This window comes from Hippocampus zosterae, chromosome 2 (genome assembly GCF_025434085.1).
Source record: "Hippocampus zosterae strain Florida chromosome 2, ASM2543408v3, whole genome shotgun sequence".
Classification (NCBI taxonomy): Eukaryota; Metazoa; Chordata; class Actinopteri; order Syngnathiformes; family Syngnathidae; genus Hippocampus; species Hippocampus zosterae.
Genome location: NC_067452.1, coordinates 2,846,460 through 2,864,065, shown reverse-complemented (window position 1 = coordinate 2,864,065; position 17,606 = coordinate 2,846,460). Strand labels below are relative to the sequence as shown.

At 42.9% G+C, this 17,606-nt stretch overlaps 2 protein-coding genes across 5 annotated transcripts in view; one reads left to right on the top strand and one right to left on the bottom strand.

Annotated features, from left to right (window-relative positions):
* LOC127596347 (SRSF protein kinase 3-like) overlaps positions 1 to 13,883 on the top strand; it is a 47,207-nt gene extending 33,324 nt beyond the window's left edge. The window contains exons 4-18 of one of the 4 annotated variants that reach the window (XM_052058714.1): positions 23 to 808; positions 918 to 1,036; positions 1,116 to 1,203; positions 1,979 to 2,066; positions 2,160 to 2,266; positions 2,344 to 2,509; positions 2,801 to 2,826; positions 4,193 to 4,285; positions 8,183 to 8,216; positions 8,315 to 8,515; positions 8,812 to 8,909; positions 9,016 to 9,123; positions 9,199 to 9,268; positions 10,819 to 10,911; positions 11,858 to 13,883. In XM_052058714.1, the coding sequence (XP_051914674.1) occupies positions 770 to 808; positions 918 to 1,036; positions 1,116 to 1,203; positions 1,979 to 2,066; positions 2,160 to 2,266; positions 2,344 to 2,509; positions 2,801 to 2,826; positions 4,193 to 4,285; positions 8,183 to 8,216; positions 8,315 to 8,515; positions 8,812 to 8,909; positions 9,016 to 9,123; positions 9,199 to 9,268; positions 10,819 to 10,911; positions 11,858 to 12,042 (1,515 nt within the window). In that variant the 5' untranslated portion in view covers positions 23 to 769 and the 3' untranslated portion in view covers positions 12,043 to 13,883. Of the gene's footprint in view, positions 1 to 22; positions 809 to 917; positions 1,037 to 1,115; positions 1,204 to 1,978; positions 2,067 to 2,159; positions 2,267 to 2,343; positions 2,531 to 2,800; positions 2,827 to 4,192; positions 4,286 to 8,182; positions 8,218 to 8,314; positions 8,516 to 8,811; positions 8,910 to 9,015; positions 9,124 to 9,198; positions 9,269 to 10,818; positions 10,912 to 11,857 lie in introns of those variants that run through there. The other 3 variants (XR_007961440.1, XM_052058712.1, XM_052058713.1) reach the window with 3 other exon arrangements.
* LOC127596365 (uncharacterized) overlaps positions 1 to 17,606 on the bottom strand; it is a 36,256-nt gene that overhangs the window by 17,023 nt on the left and 1,627 nt on the right. The window lies entirely within an intron of this gene.

The following is a 17,606-nucleotide window of genomic DNA, read 5'->3' as shown; positions in this document are numbered from 1 at the left end:
AGCTATTCACTTCCTGACCCAGATCTGACCCCCACCCACAGCCAATCACATCCTACCCAAGGTCATAATCCAGCCTGTAGCCATCCGCTTCCTGTCCTGGCTCACATTCCTTCCCAAAACAAATCACTTGCTGTCTCGCCTCAGAGAAGGCATTTACTGACTGTCTCACCTCAGAACCCTGCCCATAGCCAGTCACTTCCTGCTCCATCTTGGAGCGCCACCAACAGCCTGTTACTTGATCTCCCATCTCTAGGCCCCACCCACAGTCATTCATGTTCAATGCCATCTCAAAACCCTACCTACAGCCCTGCACATCCTGCCTTATCTCAGATATTTACCCAGAACCAGTCACCTGCTATCCCATCTCAGAGTCACACTCATAACACTAGCCAATCACCATCAAGTGTCAAGAAGGGAATGTCATATGATTTCAGCACATGGAGTCATTTAACATTTGAAAATTCTAAGTCTAGTCATGCAACCAAAACTACCACCCTGTGTACAGCTAAAGCCTCTACTACTCCTCCAGTAAGCTCTTCCCCCCTGAATCCATTACTGCCCACCTCTGTGAGCCTCACCACAACTGTCTCCTCATCCCATCCTTACTCCCCACCGATCTCTTCCTCTGCCACCTCCCTTCCAAACTTAAACTGTAACCCTTCAAATTCGATGATATCACTGCCAATGTGCATGGTCACACCGTCACATGCTCCTTTGAGCCCACCACCTGCAGATTTAACCCTGCCCTCTTCTCAGCTTCTGGGCTCCGATGATGAAGAACAGGAAGATCCATCAGATTACTGCAAAGGTGTCGATTTCAACCTAAAACAATATCTGGTTATCCAGAAAGCTTTATTTCTACGTGATCATCATCTGAATGTAGTATATGTGTGACCGTTCTGGTCCTTGTGTTCCAGGTGGTTACTACCCAGTCACCATCGGAGACCTCTTTAATGGGAGGTACCATGTGGTCCGCAAACTTGGCTGGGGACATTTCTCTACCGTTTGGCTTTGCTGGGACCTGCAGTACGACTCTGTACAGTTCGTCTTTTTTTCTCTACCTCCGTCTGCAGTCATGTCCTCTGACCACATACCTTCCCTTTGTTTGTTGTCAGGAAGAAACGCTTTGTTGCATTGAAGGTGGTGAAGAGCGCACACCATTACACAGAGACTGCTCTGGATGAGATCAAACTGCTCAGATGTGTGAGTGTTAAGCCTTGGAGCCAATGCACAGAACCCTGCACTTTTTCCTACATGAGCTCCTAAACCTTATTTTACATCTAGTCTTGGATGTAGTCTTGCACCTACTCTTGAATGTAGTCCTATACTTTGTCCTGGACCTAATCCTACACTTTGTCCAACATCTTGTCCTAGACGTAATACTGTACATAATCCCCCATGTAATCTTACATGTAATGCTAAATCTAGTCCCGCAGGAATCCTTACACCTTGTTATACAGTTATTCCTGCATGTAGTTTTGCACCTGCAGTAGTCCTGTATGTAGTCCTGCATGTACTCTGACACCTTGTCATGGACATAATCCTGCACTTAGCCCTACCTTGACCTACACGTAATACTGCACCTTGTCCTGCACGAGCCCTGCATTAACTCCTTCAACTAATCCTACACCTAGTCCTACACCTAATCTTACATGTAATTCTTCACCTCGTCCTGCATGTTGTCCTGCACTTTATCCTCACATCGAGCCCAGCAGTCAGTCCTGCACCTTTTCCTGTACCGCACCAGAAACGTAGCCATACTGATAATCCGACACTAAAACGCACACTTAGTCCTGCATCCATTTCTAAACTAGGTCCTGCTTCTAGTACCACACCCGATACTAAATCAGTCCTTTAGTGTGGCCCACACTTATTACCATTCCCAGTCCTCCATCTGGTCTTGCATCTAGTCAATACTTAACCCTGCATTTTGCCTGTCACCAGCCAAAAGGCCCTCACCGTGTGTCTCTGTGTCCAGGTGAGGGACAGTGACCCATCTGACCCCCACAGGGAGACAATTGTCCAATTAATTGATGACTTCAAGATTTCTGGAGTCAATGGCGTGCGTATCCTTTATCCTGTCTCACTTGACTGACCCCATCCGTGTCTGTCTGACCATGTCTACCCGCCCAGTCTTTGTTATCCTCAGCCTGTGTTAGATGTGTGTATGGTTCTGGAGGTTCTTGGTCATCAACTGTTAAAATGGATCATCAAGTCAAACTACATGGGCCTTCCTCTGGTATGTGTCAAGAACATCATCAAACAGGTAAAACACACACACACACAAAACAAGCAATTGTGTCATAAGTGTTGTATGACATGCTTGTGTTGACATGTTTGCAGGTGCTACAGGGTGTGGACTACCTGCACACGAAGTGTAAGATCATCCACACAGATATAAAACCAGAGAACATCTTGCTGGACGTAGATGAGGTCTACATCAGGAGGCTCGCTGCTGAGGCCACTATCTGGCAGAGAGCTGGAGCCCAGCCCCCTTCTGGCTCATCAGGTGACTGACAGCCAATGATTGGTCAGTTTCTCCTCAAGGGCTGCAGAATCTGTCACACAACTTTTGATGCTCCTCTCGCTTGCATCTGAGGCTTTGCCCATTAAGTCGAAACTTGCTCTCTGGTCTTTTGCCATGTCCTATGTGCCTGACTTGTGCCCGACTTATCTGCTGTTGTCTTTTAACTTCCACTTGCATCTGTTTTCTGCGCTCGCTGTTTCCTGTTTTCATGTTCTGTCTTTATCTCCAGCTTTCTTTCATTCTCTTTGTCTTTCTCTCGGTGTGTCTCTCCAGTCAGCACAGCTCCCAGGGATGTCCAGGTATGTGTCCAAATGTACCACTTGCTGTGTTGTGATTGGTTTCTCTGCTTCAGCTCCTGGATCTTGACTTTTGACTTACTAAACTAAATGCAACAGCCTTTTACTGATACTTTATTGTGAATCATTTTACACTTTCATGTGAATCAGATCAGTAACATGATATTTCATAATTTTGACAATGCACTTAGGTTCAGCAGCACAAATGCAAGCTTTCACACACACCTCAAGTGCCCCCCCCCCAACTTTGCAACTCTACCACAAATTAATCCAATTACTTTCAATCGGGGGTGGGGGGGGGGGTGCTGGAGCCTATCCCAGCTGTCTTCAGGCAGTAGGCGGGGGACACCCTGAATCGGTTGCCAACCAATTGCAGGGCACACAGAAACGAACAACCATTCGCACTCACACTCACACCTAGGGACAATTTAGAGTGTTCAATCAGCCTGCCACGCATGTTTTTGGAATGTGGGAGGAAACCGGAGCACCCGGAGAAAACCCACGCAGGCCCGGGGAGAACATGCAAACTCCACACAGGGAGGCCGGAGCTGGAATCGAACCCGGTACCTCTGCACTGTGAAGCCGACATGCTGACAAAAAAGTCATTGTCTTAAATGGGTGGGGGGCGCGAAAAACAGAAAAATAAAATCACTGGAAACAAGCTATCGAGTATAATAATAAGAAATAGAAATAATATTTTCAAGTTTTTCATATTCTGAGACTGACTTTTACTGACATTTCCCCTTCTCTGTGAAATGCATATAGGACTGAGGCAATGTGTGAAATTTGAGTGGTCTGGTTTTAATACACTACTTTGAACCCATTAACATGTCTAAACTGCCAACAATCAATACAACTCTTCAATAGTAATATATTTTTAACTGGTATTTGTCGCTATTGCATTACATTTTGGAACAGTTTTATTTTTAAACAGGTTTATTCTTATTGATGAAGTTGATGCTGATGATCATTTTCAAATCTACTCAATGGCATAAGTACGCTGTACTAGGAACCAGTATAAAGGAAATTATAGTAGTCATGCTATAGTCTACTTTGGGGGACATTAATAAGCCTGCACTTTGATATCCAAGACTGTGAGCCCAAACTTGAAACGGCACAATTCACCAACCAAAGATAATAACTTCAGGATATACGGCAGTTTGTGTGTGTATGCTGGGGGCTTCAAGAGGCTTACATACTGTATGGGGGCTCAGAATTTGATGCCACCCCCACACTCAGTGTTGTGTGGTTGGACTGAATCCTACAATATTGTTGTGCCGTTCTCTTATCTGTGTGTGTGTGTGTGTGTGTGTGTGTGTGTGCGTGTATACGTGTGTGCGTGTATACGTGTGTGCGTGTGTGTGTGTAGGTTGTTAAAATGTCCAAAAACAAAAAGAAAAAATTGAAGAGAAAAGCTAAGCGGCAAGAGAAACTGTTAGAGGAGAGACTGGTGGACATTCAGGTACTGCAATGACACTCAAACGTGAGCGTACGCCTAACACTGTACGATTATATACAAGAGCAAATAGTGTATCTGCATCGACGAATACGGCATTATTAAATGATGTATGATTGCTCTATTTTTCTGACTACATGTCACTCCGAAGTAGAAGTTGCCCAAGTCAAAAAATGCACCAATAAGAACAAAAACAATTCCGGACGATAGCCTCACATTTTTCATAGTTTGGCTGGTCCGACGACTCATACTCAGGTGCAAGTTGTATATGGGTGATTCTCAGAGTGTATGGTCCAACCAGTTGGTGAAACACTCACCCATTTTGAGAGTCAGTATTTTCTTCCCTTCACAGTCAATCACCAAGATGTCACTGTAAGTGGAAGAAAAAGATAAAATAAGATAAAATAAATAACTTGACTGAGATTTGTGCTGTTGTTTGTGTGAATGTATTTCGAGTGCTGAAAAATAGCCACTTCTTCATGGTGATTGCCAACACCTGTGTGTGTGTGTGTGTGTGTGTGTGTGTGTGTGTGTGTGTGTGTGTGTGTGTGTGTGTGTGTGTGTGTGTATATATTTAAATTATATATATATATATATTTTAAATCCTCGTCTCACCCCCCCTCGGGTGGTGTCCGTCCCTCATTCAGCTCGGGTCCTCTACCAGAGGCTAGGAAACTTGAGGGTTCTGCGCAGTATCCTTACGGTTCCCAGCACTACGCTTTTCTGGACTGAGATGTCCGATGTTGTTCCCGGGATCTGTTGCGACCACTCTTTTAGTTTGGGGGTCACTCCCCCGAGTGCTCCGACCACCACAAGCACAACTGTCACCTTTACCTTCCAGGCTCTCTACAGCTCCTCTCTGAGCCCTTGGTATTTCTCGAGTTTCTCGTGTTCCTTCTTTCTGATGTTTCCATCACTTGGGACCACTACATCCACTACAATGGCTTTCCTCTGCCCTTTATCTATGATCACGATATCTGGTTGGTTCGCCATTACCATCTTGCCAATCTGGATCTGGAAGTCCCACAGGATCTTCGCTCGGTCATTCTCCAGCACCTTCGGAAGTGTTTCCCATTTTGACCTTGGGGTTTCCAGTCCATACTCCGCACAGATGTTTCGGTAGACTATGCCAGCCACCTGGTTATGGCGTTCCATGTAGGCTTTCCCTGCCAGCATCTTACACCCTGCAGCTATGTGTTGGATCGTCTCATGTGCCTCTTTGCACAACCTACACCTTGGGTCTTGTCTGGTGTGGCCAATCTGGGCCTCAATGGCTGTGGTGCTCAAGGCCTGCTCCTAAGCAGCCAGGATGAGTGCCTCTGTGCTGTCCTTCAGGCCACCCCTCTCTAGCCACTGATAGAACTTAAGGCTGTGCACAGGTTGGTACGTCGGAGCTGATGTTTGGCTCCTCTGGTGTCTCTACCAATGCCCTTCTGTGCTTTGCTCATGTATTGATCCATTTGTCCACTTATCTTAGCCGCAATGATGCCTGACATGAGCTTCCATGTTGTGGAGAGACAGGTTATTGGCCGATAGTTGGATGGGACTGCACCCTTTTTCATTGAGGGATCCTTCATGATCAGGATCGTTCGCCCTTCGGTTAGCCATCCTGGGTGAGTCCCATCCCTCAGCAGCTGGTTCATTTGTGCTGCTAGGCGCTCACGGAGTGCTGTGAGTTTCTTTAGCCGACAATGATGCTTGACACTGAGCTTCCATGTTGTGGAAGATGTTGTGTTAACATGCACAATAAACAGTAAGACAAATCGGTAATAAAGGCGGTAGAAAGCACCAAACAGTAAAATCAAGAACAAATCTAAGTCATGCTGAGTCGAATGCCAAAGAATACAAGTGAGTTTTGAGGAGGGCTTTGAAGATGGGCAGCGAGGAGGCTTGCCGAATGTTCAGTGGGAAGTCATTCCAGAGAGAGGGACCAGCAACAGAAAAGGCTCGATCCCCTCTGTGCCTCAGTTTAGTTATTGGTACTTCTAACAAATCTGGTCCACAGACCTGAGCCGCCGGGCAGTGAGCCCCAAACTCGATGAGTGGTTTCAACAGATCCCGGGAACAACATCGGACATCTCAGTCCAGAAATGTGCAGTGCTGGCAACAGCAAAGATACTGTGCAGAACCCTCAAGCTTCGTGGCCTCTGGTAGAGGCCCCGAGCTGAATGAGGCACGGACACCACCCGAGGGGGGGTGAGACGAGGATTAAAAAAAAATTTAAATATATATATTATGTATATACACACACACACGGGTGTTGGCAATCACCATGAGGAAGTGGCTATTTTTCAGCACTCAAAATACATTCACACAAACAACAGCACAAATCTCAGTCAAGTTGTTGATTTTTTCTTATTTTTTATATATATATATATATATATATATATATATATATATATATATACACACACTGTATTTTCACGACTATTCGACGCACCGTACTAATGGCCGCAGTCTCATTAATGGGTGACATTTCTGTATTTTACACATACACAGGACGCACCGTACTAATGGCCGCAGTTTTACAGTGGTAAACATACGCCAGCTTAAACATACGGCATGCATGCGCACACTCTAACACGTTAGCTTGAAGCATACGGTAGCATGCCAAGACATACAGATAAGCTAAAAACACGTTTTTAAAAAGGCAACGAAAGCAGAACTGAGTTCGGGTGTATTTTATTTAGCCATCGTACAATGTTCTCACGTTTTTCGATCAATCATCACCCAGAAATCCATCAAAGTCCTCATCCTCTGTATCAGAAGCAGAGGACTGCACATCTCAGTTGTCATTGAATGCATCACATGCTAGTGTGAGTTGCTACGCATTGCCGAGCGGAAAGAAGGAGTAGCAACAGCAAAGTCAACATTTCTCTCGTGTGAAGCTTTCCCACATTTGAAAGTAAAGAACAGAGCGAAACATGGTGGCAGCGCGTGTGTGTGTAGAAAGAATTGAACAATTGTGCAAGTACCGTAATCCATCAAAAACGCCGCGTTCCCTCTCGTTGTTGCGTATTGTGGCGTAACTCGCCAAGCGCTGCCTCTCACTCTTTGTAAAGTTGTGTTTGCCACCGATCATCCATTGTTCCCATGCCATTCGCAACTTTATTTTGAACGCTCGGTTGATGCCAATGTCCAGCGGTTGGAGTTCTTTAGTCAAGCCTCCGGGAATAACGGCAAGCTCAGAGTTCATTTGCTTGACTTGTTTTTTCACCACTGCTGTGAGATGGGCACGCATGCCAAAAGCATAGCCGGTGCCTTTAAGTTTGAACTGAGCTTCGTAGGCGTGTCTTTTTGTCGAATTTATTTTCAGGGGTTCTTAGAAACCAAAACCGGAGTTGTTTTGCAACAATGCACATCGCCACACTCTATACAAGTGTTGGTACTGGCTTGAGGCGTCCCTTTAGCCTTCCACTTACACGCCCACCCTTCACCATTGGCGGACTAGCTTGCCTGTCCTCTCTCTCCCTCTTTCTCTCTCTCTCTCTCCCTCTCCCTCTCCATATATGTATATATACACGCCCACCCTTCCCTGATTGGCCGACTTCTTTCCCGCATGCCTGGCCACAGTCACTTCCGCCTTTTCTCTATATAAACAGCGTGTCGACTGTCAGTCAGATTTTGGAACTCAGCGCATATAAAGGACGCTCCGCACCATAAGGCGTCCTGTCCATTTTGGAGAAAATGTAAGACTTTTAATGGCGCCTTATGGTCGTGAAAATACGGTACCATAGGTATATATATATATATATATATATATATATATATATACCTATGTGTGTGTGTGTGTCACACCTGAGTCTAAATCACAGGAGATCCCAAATTATGGGGAAAAAATGCAATTTATATCAAACAAAAATACAGTCAATTAGCAATCACTAACACTGTCTTGTCTTTCAGAAAATGGATGAGGAAGATGACACACACACTAACTGTGAGTACACACCATCTTCCTACATAATTCCAAACATGGATACACGTGCTCACAGATATTATTGTGGATTTAAATAAAAATTATGTTTATGTCCACAGGCAACACTTCCTGCACTGCAACCAACAACAAAGTGCGTCCAATCTCATCTTGTTCTTTGTTGGAGGACGGTTGCAACGGCCACGGCCCCAGGCGGTTCTCAAGCCCTGCGTCTGTCTTCTCGGGGTTCTCCAGCTCAGTGAACTCAGCCACGTCAGAATCAACACTATCCACACAGTCAGGTTACTCCGGTGGACAAGACTGTGAGAACACACTCCCACTCGAGAAGACAATCGACCTTTCGCAAAGACCCCTCCTGCTTGCTCCTCTTTCAGCATTCACCATGACATTTCCACCTTCTGCACTCTGTTTTGGAAGAGCCTTGGTTTTAATTCGAAAATAAAAACCAGCATCAGCTCTGTTCTCCTCGAGTGCAATTTGCCAGTCCGTGTTTGGGGGTGTGGCTTAGCGAAAGGTCAATTGAACAGCACACATTACAGCAACCGGGTTTTGAAAAAAGGCATGGAACTTGTCAAAGTTTGTGTCGTGTATGTCACAGTGGTTAGCGCGTCAGACTTCATCCTCAGTCCTCTTGAACCTCAAAACGCCAACAAGCTGCGAGTGAAGATTGCTGATTTGGGAAATGCTTGCTGGGTGGTGAGAGTCTTCATGTGCTCATGAACTCACTGCATCACAACCTCTTTCTGAACAAATAACCAATCACACTGCCCGTTCCACCCTCTCTGTTTCCGCCCACCCCCAGCACAAGCATTTCACTGAGGACATTCAGACAAGACAGTACCGTGCCCTGGAGGTTCTGATTGGAGCAGAGTATGGACCGCCGGCTGACATCTGGAGCGTCGCCTGCATGGTACTGACATGCATGCACACCGCAAAAAGCACGCCTACATACACCGAGTCATTGCATTTGTTTGGACTATTTCAGGCGTTTGAGTTGGCCACGGGCGATTATTTATTTGAACCTCATTCTGGAGAAGACTACACAAGAGATGAAGGTGAAGGCTGCATGTGCACACACATGAAGGGTCGCCAGGGATATAATTTGGGATTCTCGTTCACATAAATGAAACACCCTCAGTCACGCATCAAAATCAACAACAAACGCCATTAAAGGCTTATAAGTGTAGATGGACATCGTCATGTCGTGACTCTTCCACTGCAGTCTGATTGTCATCCCATTTGAGGTTCCGACGGTCCCTGCTAATGCCATTTATTGGGAAGTAAGACTGCTGCTTTGGTTCTTGGAGGCTGTTGGGCAGACAAGAGTGAGGTGAATTACCATAAACGGCATAACGTTTTCAGATTTCTTTAAAATTTTTTTGACCAATTCCAAACATTCCAACTTGCAATTGTTCGTCTCATCCCTACTGATACCCAAAAAGTACACAAACTAAAAAAAATCTACATTTCTGCCTTTACAATGGCCACTAAAAAAATTACATAATTTTTGCTTTTGCTCCTACAACGGCTACAGATTTTGACCAATTCAAACCTTCCAACATTAAATTGTTCAGCTTATCCCTCCTGAAGCCCACAATTCCCAGTTACCCCCAAATTCGACATTTTCCCCTTTCACATACCCACAAAATTCCAAATGTACTCTTATTTGTTTTTTCTCCTTCAACTTGAAACTGTTCATCTTATTCCTACACGTACATTTTTTTCAACATTCCAAAACAAAAGCCAGACTCTTCTATTAATAATACATTTCATTTATAAGAGCCTTTCAAAACACTCAAAGACACTTTACAATCAAACAAGAACAATAAAACCACAGATAAAATTATAAATAATAAAAGGAGAGATGAATTTAAGCTGAATATGCGATTTTAGATAGCTGACGCCGGCAACATCGCCGTGGTGAGGAGCACTAGCCGACCCAGCCGGGCCCACTAACACACCGTGGTGAATTTATTTTTGGTTTGGTTTTATGCAATTCTTTTGATTTGAAACAATTTAAAATTCAGTATCATTCCACATCATTCAAAATCATTTCAAATCGTTCCACAAATTTTAATTCAGAGCTCAGCCTTTACACACAGATTCTCCAGAAATTACATTCCCTACTTTTTTGTGGCTTTAGTCTACGTAAATCACATAAGGGAATCATTTTTTAACTGAATAATAAATTATATTTTATAAAATTACAATACAGCAGTTATTTTTAATCATTTTACTTACCTAGCTCAAATTCATATTATAAATATGTATTCTTAAGGAACCAGTATCCCAGTAAATGTACTGGTCTTAATTTTGGGGGAGGGTTTGAAGGTGGGGGGTCAACAACCAGCCTTCGGTGTGCATGAGAGTATCTTACTGAATGTGTGTGCGTGTGTGCGTGCGAGCAAACAAAAATAAAGAACTGTGTGTGTGAGTCTTTCAATATTATGTGAGTGATTCAGGAGTGCACGTGAGACAGTGTGTCAGTGCTGTATTGTGTATGAGAGCATTTCAGTTGTGTGTAAGATGGGTAATCTTGAATCCTGTCCCCTATGGCCCTTCATACACACACTTAGTGCAGAGAGTAATGATGATTCATTTTCAGATCACATCGCTCACATCATCGAGCTGCTGGGCCCCATCCCTTTGCCGTTCGCCTTGTCTGGGAAATACTCCAGAGAATACTTCAACAGACGAGGTGAGCCGACCCTTAAATCCCTTAATACAATACAATACAATACAATACAATACAATACAATACAATACAATACAATGCATGCTGATTTATATAGCGCTTTCACAACAGCGGCAGCTGTAACAAAGCGCTTTACAAAACAGTTAACAAAGTAAATTAATAAACACAACACATAACATAAAACACGGACAGTCGTGCAGTCCTAACCACTTTTCCGTCACACGCTTTGTTGTTTGAAGCAGTTTGAGATGAAAGAGGAGAGAATCAAACTGTCCTTTAACCATTGGATCAGAGACGTCATGCTCAAAATGTGCACACGTCGGCTGCAAGCTAAGTTTCAAAGTCAACAAGAAGCTGTATGATCCATTGACGAAAAAAGAGATTGGTTCACTTCTCCTGTCCCATGGAAATCCATTTCAATTCCAAGCGGCGACTCACGGTTCCAAATACGCATCGGCGCTCTTTGCCAACGCACCTCTCTCCTCATCCTCAACTTCAGCGGCCATCCATCCAGCCGCACCAACGTCAACTGTCCAACAGCGCTGACATAGCCACTGAACAAATCGGGGTTGTGAAAAATGCTGCCCATTACTGGCTCAAAAAACACAAGCGCCCCAGGTCTGTCCAGCACCGACAGTCAATGGCGCCGACATTCCTCCCAATCAAAATCTGTGCTGGTACAGGCGTGCTGCCGAGAAGGCGCAACCACCAAGCACAGATACTGTTCCTTTGACGAATGTCGTGGCCAAAAAGCGCTGAAAACAGTCTATATCAGGTCCACACAATGAAACAACAAACAACATGTGACAAAACAAAAGACAAAAACAGCAAAAAAAGAACAAAAAAGCAAGGCTCTTGAAGAGCACTTGCCGAAGGCTGCCTACTCGGGCGCCATCTTGGGGAAAAAAAAAAAGTCCAATATCTGATATGATCTGTACATGGGCATCAGGTGACCTTCGCCACATCTCCAGCCTGAAGCCGTGGGCTCTCTTCGAGGTCCTCTTGGAGAAGTACGAGTGGCCTCTCGACCAGGCCGCTCAATTCAGCGACTTTCTGTCCGGCATGTTAGAGATGGAGCCGGAACGCAGGGCGACTGCCGCCGAGTGTCTGCAGCACACTTGGCTTCAGCCATGAGCGCGTGTGTTTGTGTGTTTGTGTGTGTGTGTGTGTGTGTGTGTGTGTGCGCGTGTGTGCATGCGAGTGTGCGTGTCGTCACGATGGCGTAAGTAATGTTGAAAGTGGACTTTTTGCTTTATGTCACTCAAAGGAAGAGATACCACAACCGCAAACCATGGTTATTATTGTTTGGGAATTTTCATGATAGTTAATCTTTTTTTTTTTTAGTTTTATTTCAGTTTTTTTAAACACTTGTAGTTTAGTTTTGGTTAGTTTTAGTGTTAGTTTTCATTTATTTTTTAAAAATGTTGTGTATTATGTGCAAGGAAAAACAAAACTCTTAAATATTGTGTAGTGAAAGTTTAACAATAAAAAAACATTTTAAAAGCATACAGTGCAGGTACTGATAACAGTCCACAGACCTTTAATTGCAGTGCCCAATACCGCTTCTAAAGTTGGATGGATCACTAGGATGCCTTGTTTGCCAGGTTGCAATGCAACTTGTATGACCTGTGGCTTGAATTCCTGGTAAGTATAAAACCCGATTGTACAGTGTACCATTTTTTTTAATACTCTCTGTATATTTTTTTCATACATGAGCCAAAAAATGAAAACACTACTTATCTAGCATTGCATTTCTGGCTGAGTTACATGAGGGGGAGGGGAGCTATTCGAGCCAATCGTCAAACACTCAAACTTGTCGCCTTGAAGCAATGTCACTTGTGACTCTTTTTATTGGCTGCTGCTAGATCATTAGTTTTACACCTGGGTTTGATCGAACCCCAGGAGTTCGGGGAATCAGTCTCAGGGGTTCGACGGAGCCTCTGCCATGGAGGTTAAGACACACCGACTCGATATGTTAATTAGTTATTGCACGCCCGCGGCAGATGTTCACATTACATTGCTTGTCCAATTGCTGCTGCGGGAAATTTAGTTTGCTCAGTAGACAACGTGTGACTGTCGTGATAGTATGTCATGCACAGTTCATTTTGTGCACTTGAAATTTTATTTTTACTTTATTCTGTTTTTCATAAATGTGTTTTTTAATGTCTTGAATTTGTAAAAAAAAAAATTCATATTTTTATTTTTCACTAATGAAGGCTTCGATGAATGTGCATTTGAACTGGTTGGGTTCAGTACCTCCAACAAGGTTTAGAACCACTGTCCTAGGACTTCAACTCCCAGATGACTGAACGTCCTTCTTCTGGCTAATACCGAAATCAAAACATTTAAAATAAACCTCAAAGGCTCAAGCATTAAATTTATTGCCAAAGACAAAACAAAATACATTTCTGCTATAATTACAGTTGGTTTTAAATTAGTTTTGGAAACATAAAATGCAGTGAGTTTTTTTTTTTTTTTTTAATAAAGCGTGTTCTTTTTTTTTCAAACAATTTTGTTTTCACTGTAACCTTATTTCATGAGTTTTCGTTTAATATAATAACCTTGCCTCGCTCTAAGTTGACACCAGTGTCATAAAGCTGCATCGCACTCCTTCCTGTTTGGCTTAGGTTTCAAACTTGGTGCTTTGTGTCTGCCTTCTTATCTTCTGACAAGGCCATTTGAGACATGATGAGCTGATCGAGTACACGTTTTTAACGTACCCGAGTGGACTCGTTGTTTTTGGGCTTAATTTTGGAACTTTGACGAATAGTTTTGATTGAGCTTGTGTTCTTTGTGACCACCAACAAGCAACTTCCTGCTGTGTAGATGAGCTTCCTGTTGTGAATAACGAGTGCCTTTCAGTCAGCCCTGATCCTTGACTGCCTCACAGTGACTTTTTTTTTTTTAAAGACATGTCCACCTTTTGTGTGAACTGTTTCTTCTGTACAAAAATAAACTCAAGAGCACCACTGACAGGTTGGCTCCGTTTTGGATGAAGTGAGAGTATCCTGCCCTCTGTTGGTAAGGGCATACACTTTACTGTATGTATCGTGCCATGAACAATTCTCCAACCATCCATTTCCCAAGATCTCACGAGGGTCGCAGCCTGGAGCCTATCCCAGCTGTCTTGGGCATTTGGCGGTGTACTTCCTGAAATGCATGCCAGCCAATTGTAGGTCACACATAGACAACCATTCCCAATCACACCTAGGGACAATTTGGAATGTTAAATGAACTTACCGTGCATGTTTTGGAATGTGGGATGAAGCCGTAATACCCCAGGACAACCTACACAGGCACGGGAAGAAAATGCAAACTCCACACATCAAAGTCAGGGCCCGGAATACTTGGAATACTACATACTTGGCCAATAAAGATGATTCTGATTCTGGAATCGAACCTTACACCACTGCAGTGTGAGGCAGACGTGCTAACCAGTAAAACACCGTGCCTCCAATTCTCTTGTCAAACTTTTTTTGTTTTTGCTTTTTTTTTTTTACCCATTTTAATAGTTCAAGTAATCAAACAAATACAGTATATCTTAGACAAGAAATCTAAGAAACATAAAATGCAATGTTTAAATGTTTAAAGAAAAATGTCTAAATTCTCTGGCCTTGTGTAAAAAAAAATTTCCCCTTCACCTAAGAACTGGTTGGGTCACATTCATCAGCAACAACTGAAAATTAGTGTTTTCTGTACCTGGAAATGAGTCTTTCACATCTTTGGGCATGGCCACCTTTACCGACTCATAGACTGCGTGGTTGACCATCAGATAAAGGCCCTCCTCCCCAACCCTAACTGAGATGCTTGCCTCATTTTTCAATATTGACAAACCGATCATCACACAAATTTATGCTGTTCATCAATTTTAATAAATGGAATTACCAACAACTCAAAATGTTTGCACACAATACTATGCCTTGAAAGAATACTTGCCCTCTCTCTGTTATGTTTTCTTCGCATACTTATCACACACAACCATGTCAGTTCATTAAACCAACTATAATACTGTATCACACTGAGACAACCGAAGGAAATACAAAATACAAATTTATTGAGACACACACAAAACATCCAAACTTACCTGTCCCTCTGTGAAAAAGTAAAAAAAAAAGTAAAAGGCATAACTTAATATCTGGTTGTGCCTTGGAAACAATAGTTGATATCAAGCGGTTGTAATAAGAAGTGATTAATCTTTCACATCGCTGTACAGGAATTTTGGCCCACTCTTCTTCGCAGAATTGCTTCAACTCCTACATATTGGAAGGTTTTCTAGCATGAACTGCCTTTTTAAGGTCACAGTATAGCATTTCAATTGGATTCATATCCGGACTTTGACTTAAACACTCAATCCTTAATTTGGATTTTCGAAACTTTTTCCTTGAGAATTTTCTGGTAGACAGCAGAATTCATTGACCATCAATCACCGTAAGTCATCCTGGTCCTGGGGTAGCTGATGAGCCACAGACCATCACATGGGCACCACCATGCTTCACTGTTTGCATAATGTGTTTTTTTTCTCCTTTGTTTTAAATCAAATGCTGTAGTGTTTTTAACCCGAATGTAACTGTTTGCAGATCTCCCAAAAGGTTCAATTGATTCGTCAGTCCACAAAATGTTTTTCCAAAAGTCTCAAGGATCATCAAGATGTTGGCAAATGTTAGACAAGCCTTTGTGTTCTTTTTGGACAGCAGTCTCCCATGGATGGCATTTTTGGCCAGTGTCTTTTGTATCCTAGAGTCGTGAACACTGACTTGAACTGAGGCCAGTGAGGTCTGGAGTTCTTTGGTTGGTGTTTTACATTCTTTTGCAACCTCTTGGGTGAGTCTGCCCCCTGTTTTTCTCCAGGCACTCTGGTTTCTTCCCACATTCCAAAAACATGCATGGCAGGTTAATGGAACACAGGTGTGATTGTGAGCGCGGATGTGTGATTGTCTGGCCACCAGATCAGGGTGTGTACTCTGCCTACTGCCCCAAGACAGCTGGGATAGGCTTCAGCATACTCGCAACCCTCGTGAGGATGAGCGGATTAGAAAATAAATGGATAGATGGATGGATGATTTAAGTACTGCCCAGACAACAACAGTGGCATGCCGTCAGGGCCTTCAAGGCCTTCTCTGCAGGCGCAAACATGATCAGCAACACAGACCTACATTTACAACTTAAAGTGGAAATGATTTATTTCCAAAAGTCTTTTGTCTTCATGTCATTGCATATGTCTTGACCGTGCAGCTTCTAGTTCTCTAAGGGTAGGGTTGCCACCTTTCGGATCTGGAAATAAGGGACACCGCCATGGCAAAACCACACGGGCAAAAGAAATTTGAGGGTTTGGCTCCCCAAAACCCTGAAATGCAACACATGTATTTTTTACGTGGAAAAATGCTTTGATTTAATTGACATTTTTAAACCTGTCATCTTAGCCTCTGGACCCTGGGGTCACTTGGTGGTCAGTAAGGTAGGAAGAAGAAGTCAAGAACTCATATATAAATCATATAGACGTACTTGCAGTTGAAATGGGCTTCATTTTCTTTTTTATAGAATGAAGTAGCCTGAACCTAAGCATAGCCTATAAGCCAGGGGTGAGCAAACTTTTTGGCTCAGGGGCCAAATTGATTTCTAAATTTGACAGGTGGGCTGGGTCAGCACAAGATACGGTACATATAAAAAACTGCATATTTTGACAGTCCATACCAAACATCAAGAAAACAAAAGCATTGAAGTCTTATCATACTTTTTTTTAAAAATGAGAACAGTGAAACAACTATGCTATATGTCCTGTATGAACGTCCCAAGTATGTCAACAACATACATGCGTGACAACACAAGCAATAAAAAGTGCAACAATATACAGGGATGAGAGTAGCGAGTGATGAAAAAATCTGAAAATTAGTTGGGGGTCTGGGGTCCAGGGTCAATGCCCCGGGTGGGGGCCCAGGGGGCAAAGCCCCTGTAAACAAATGGGTTTTAGAGATTTTAAAGCCTTAAAACCATTAATTTTATCAACAAAATGTGACAATTTTTGTTGAAATACCATTCCCGATTTGCTTACAAAATTGGCACTTTATACTACACAACCTAAAGATGAAATGTATTCAATGTACACGCAAGAGACTATGACAGGAAAAAAAACCCATGATTGTTGACTATTCTTTCAAGTGAAAATTTGACATGGACCTTTATGCAATTTTGCTTTTGCATTCCTGGTGAGCACCAACATGTAACTTCAAATTTGCTGCTCAAAATCAAAACTAAAAAAGGAAACACATTTGCTGCCATATTTAATATTTGTTCATTACATGTATTCATAAAATGTTGTGTAAATGTAATAAAAAGCTAGTGATTCTTATCTCATAGTGAAGTCCCAAACGATTTACTATACATGGGTTATGAATGCATTTTATCCTATAAAGTGGATGTCTATTATATGTCTATATATATACTGTAGTATATACAACTATGTACAGTTTCATGATGTAGAATGTTTATTTTCTCTTCATTTTAAGCTTTTTAGCAAGGGCTAAACGCTTATTGGTCCTCTCCATCTTTTTCTTCCTTTTTATCCAACTCTTGTTTTTTCACATGCTCCAGGCTATCGAAAAGCGCTTGAGATCCAGTTGTTACTTTACAGTAAAAATGTCTTTTTTCAGTGTTTCACCGAGGTTGCGTGACTCTGGAAACCTTTCCATCCTCTTGATCCG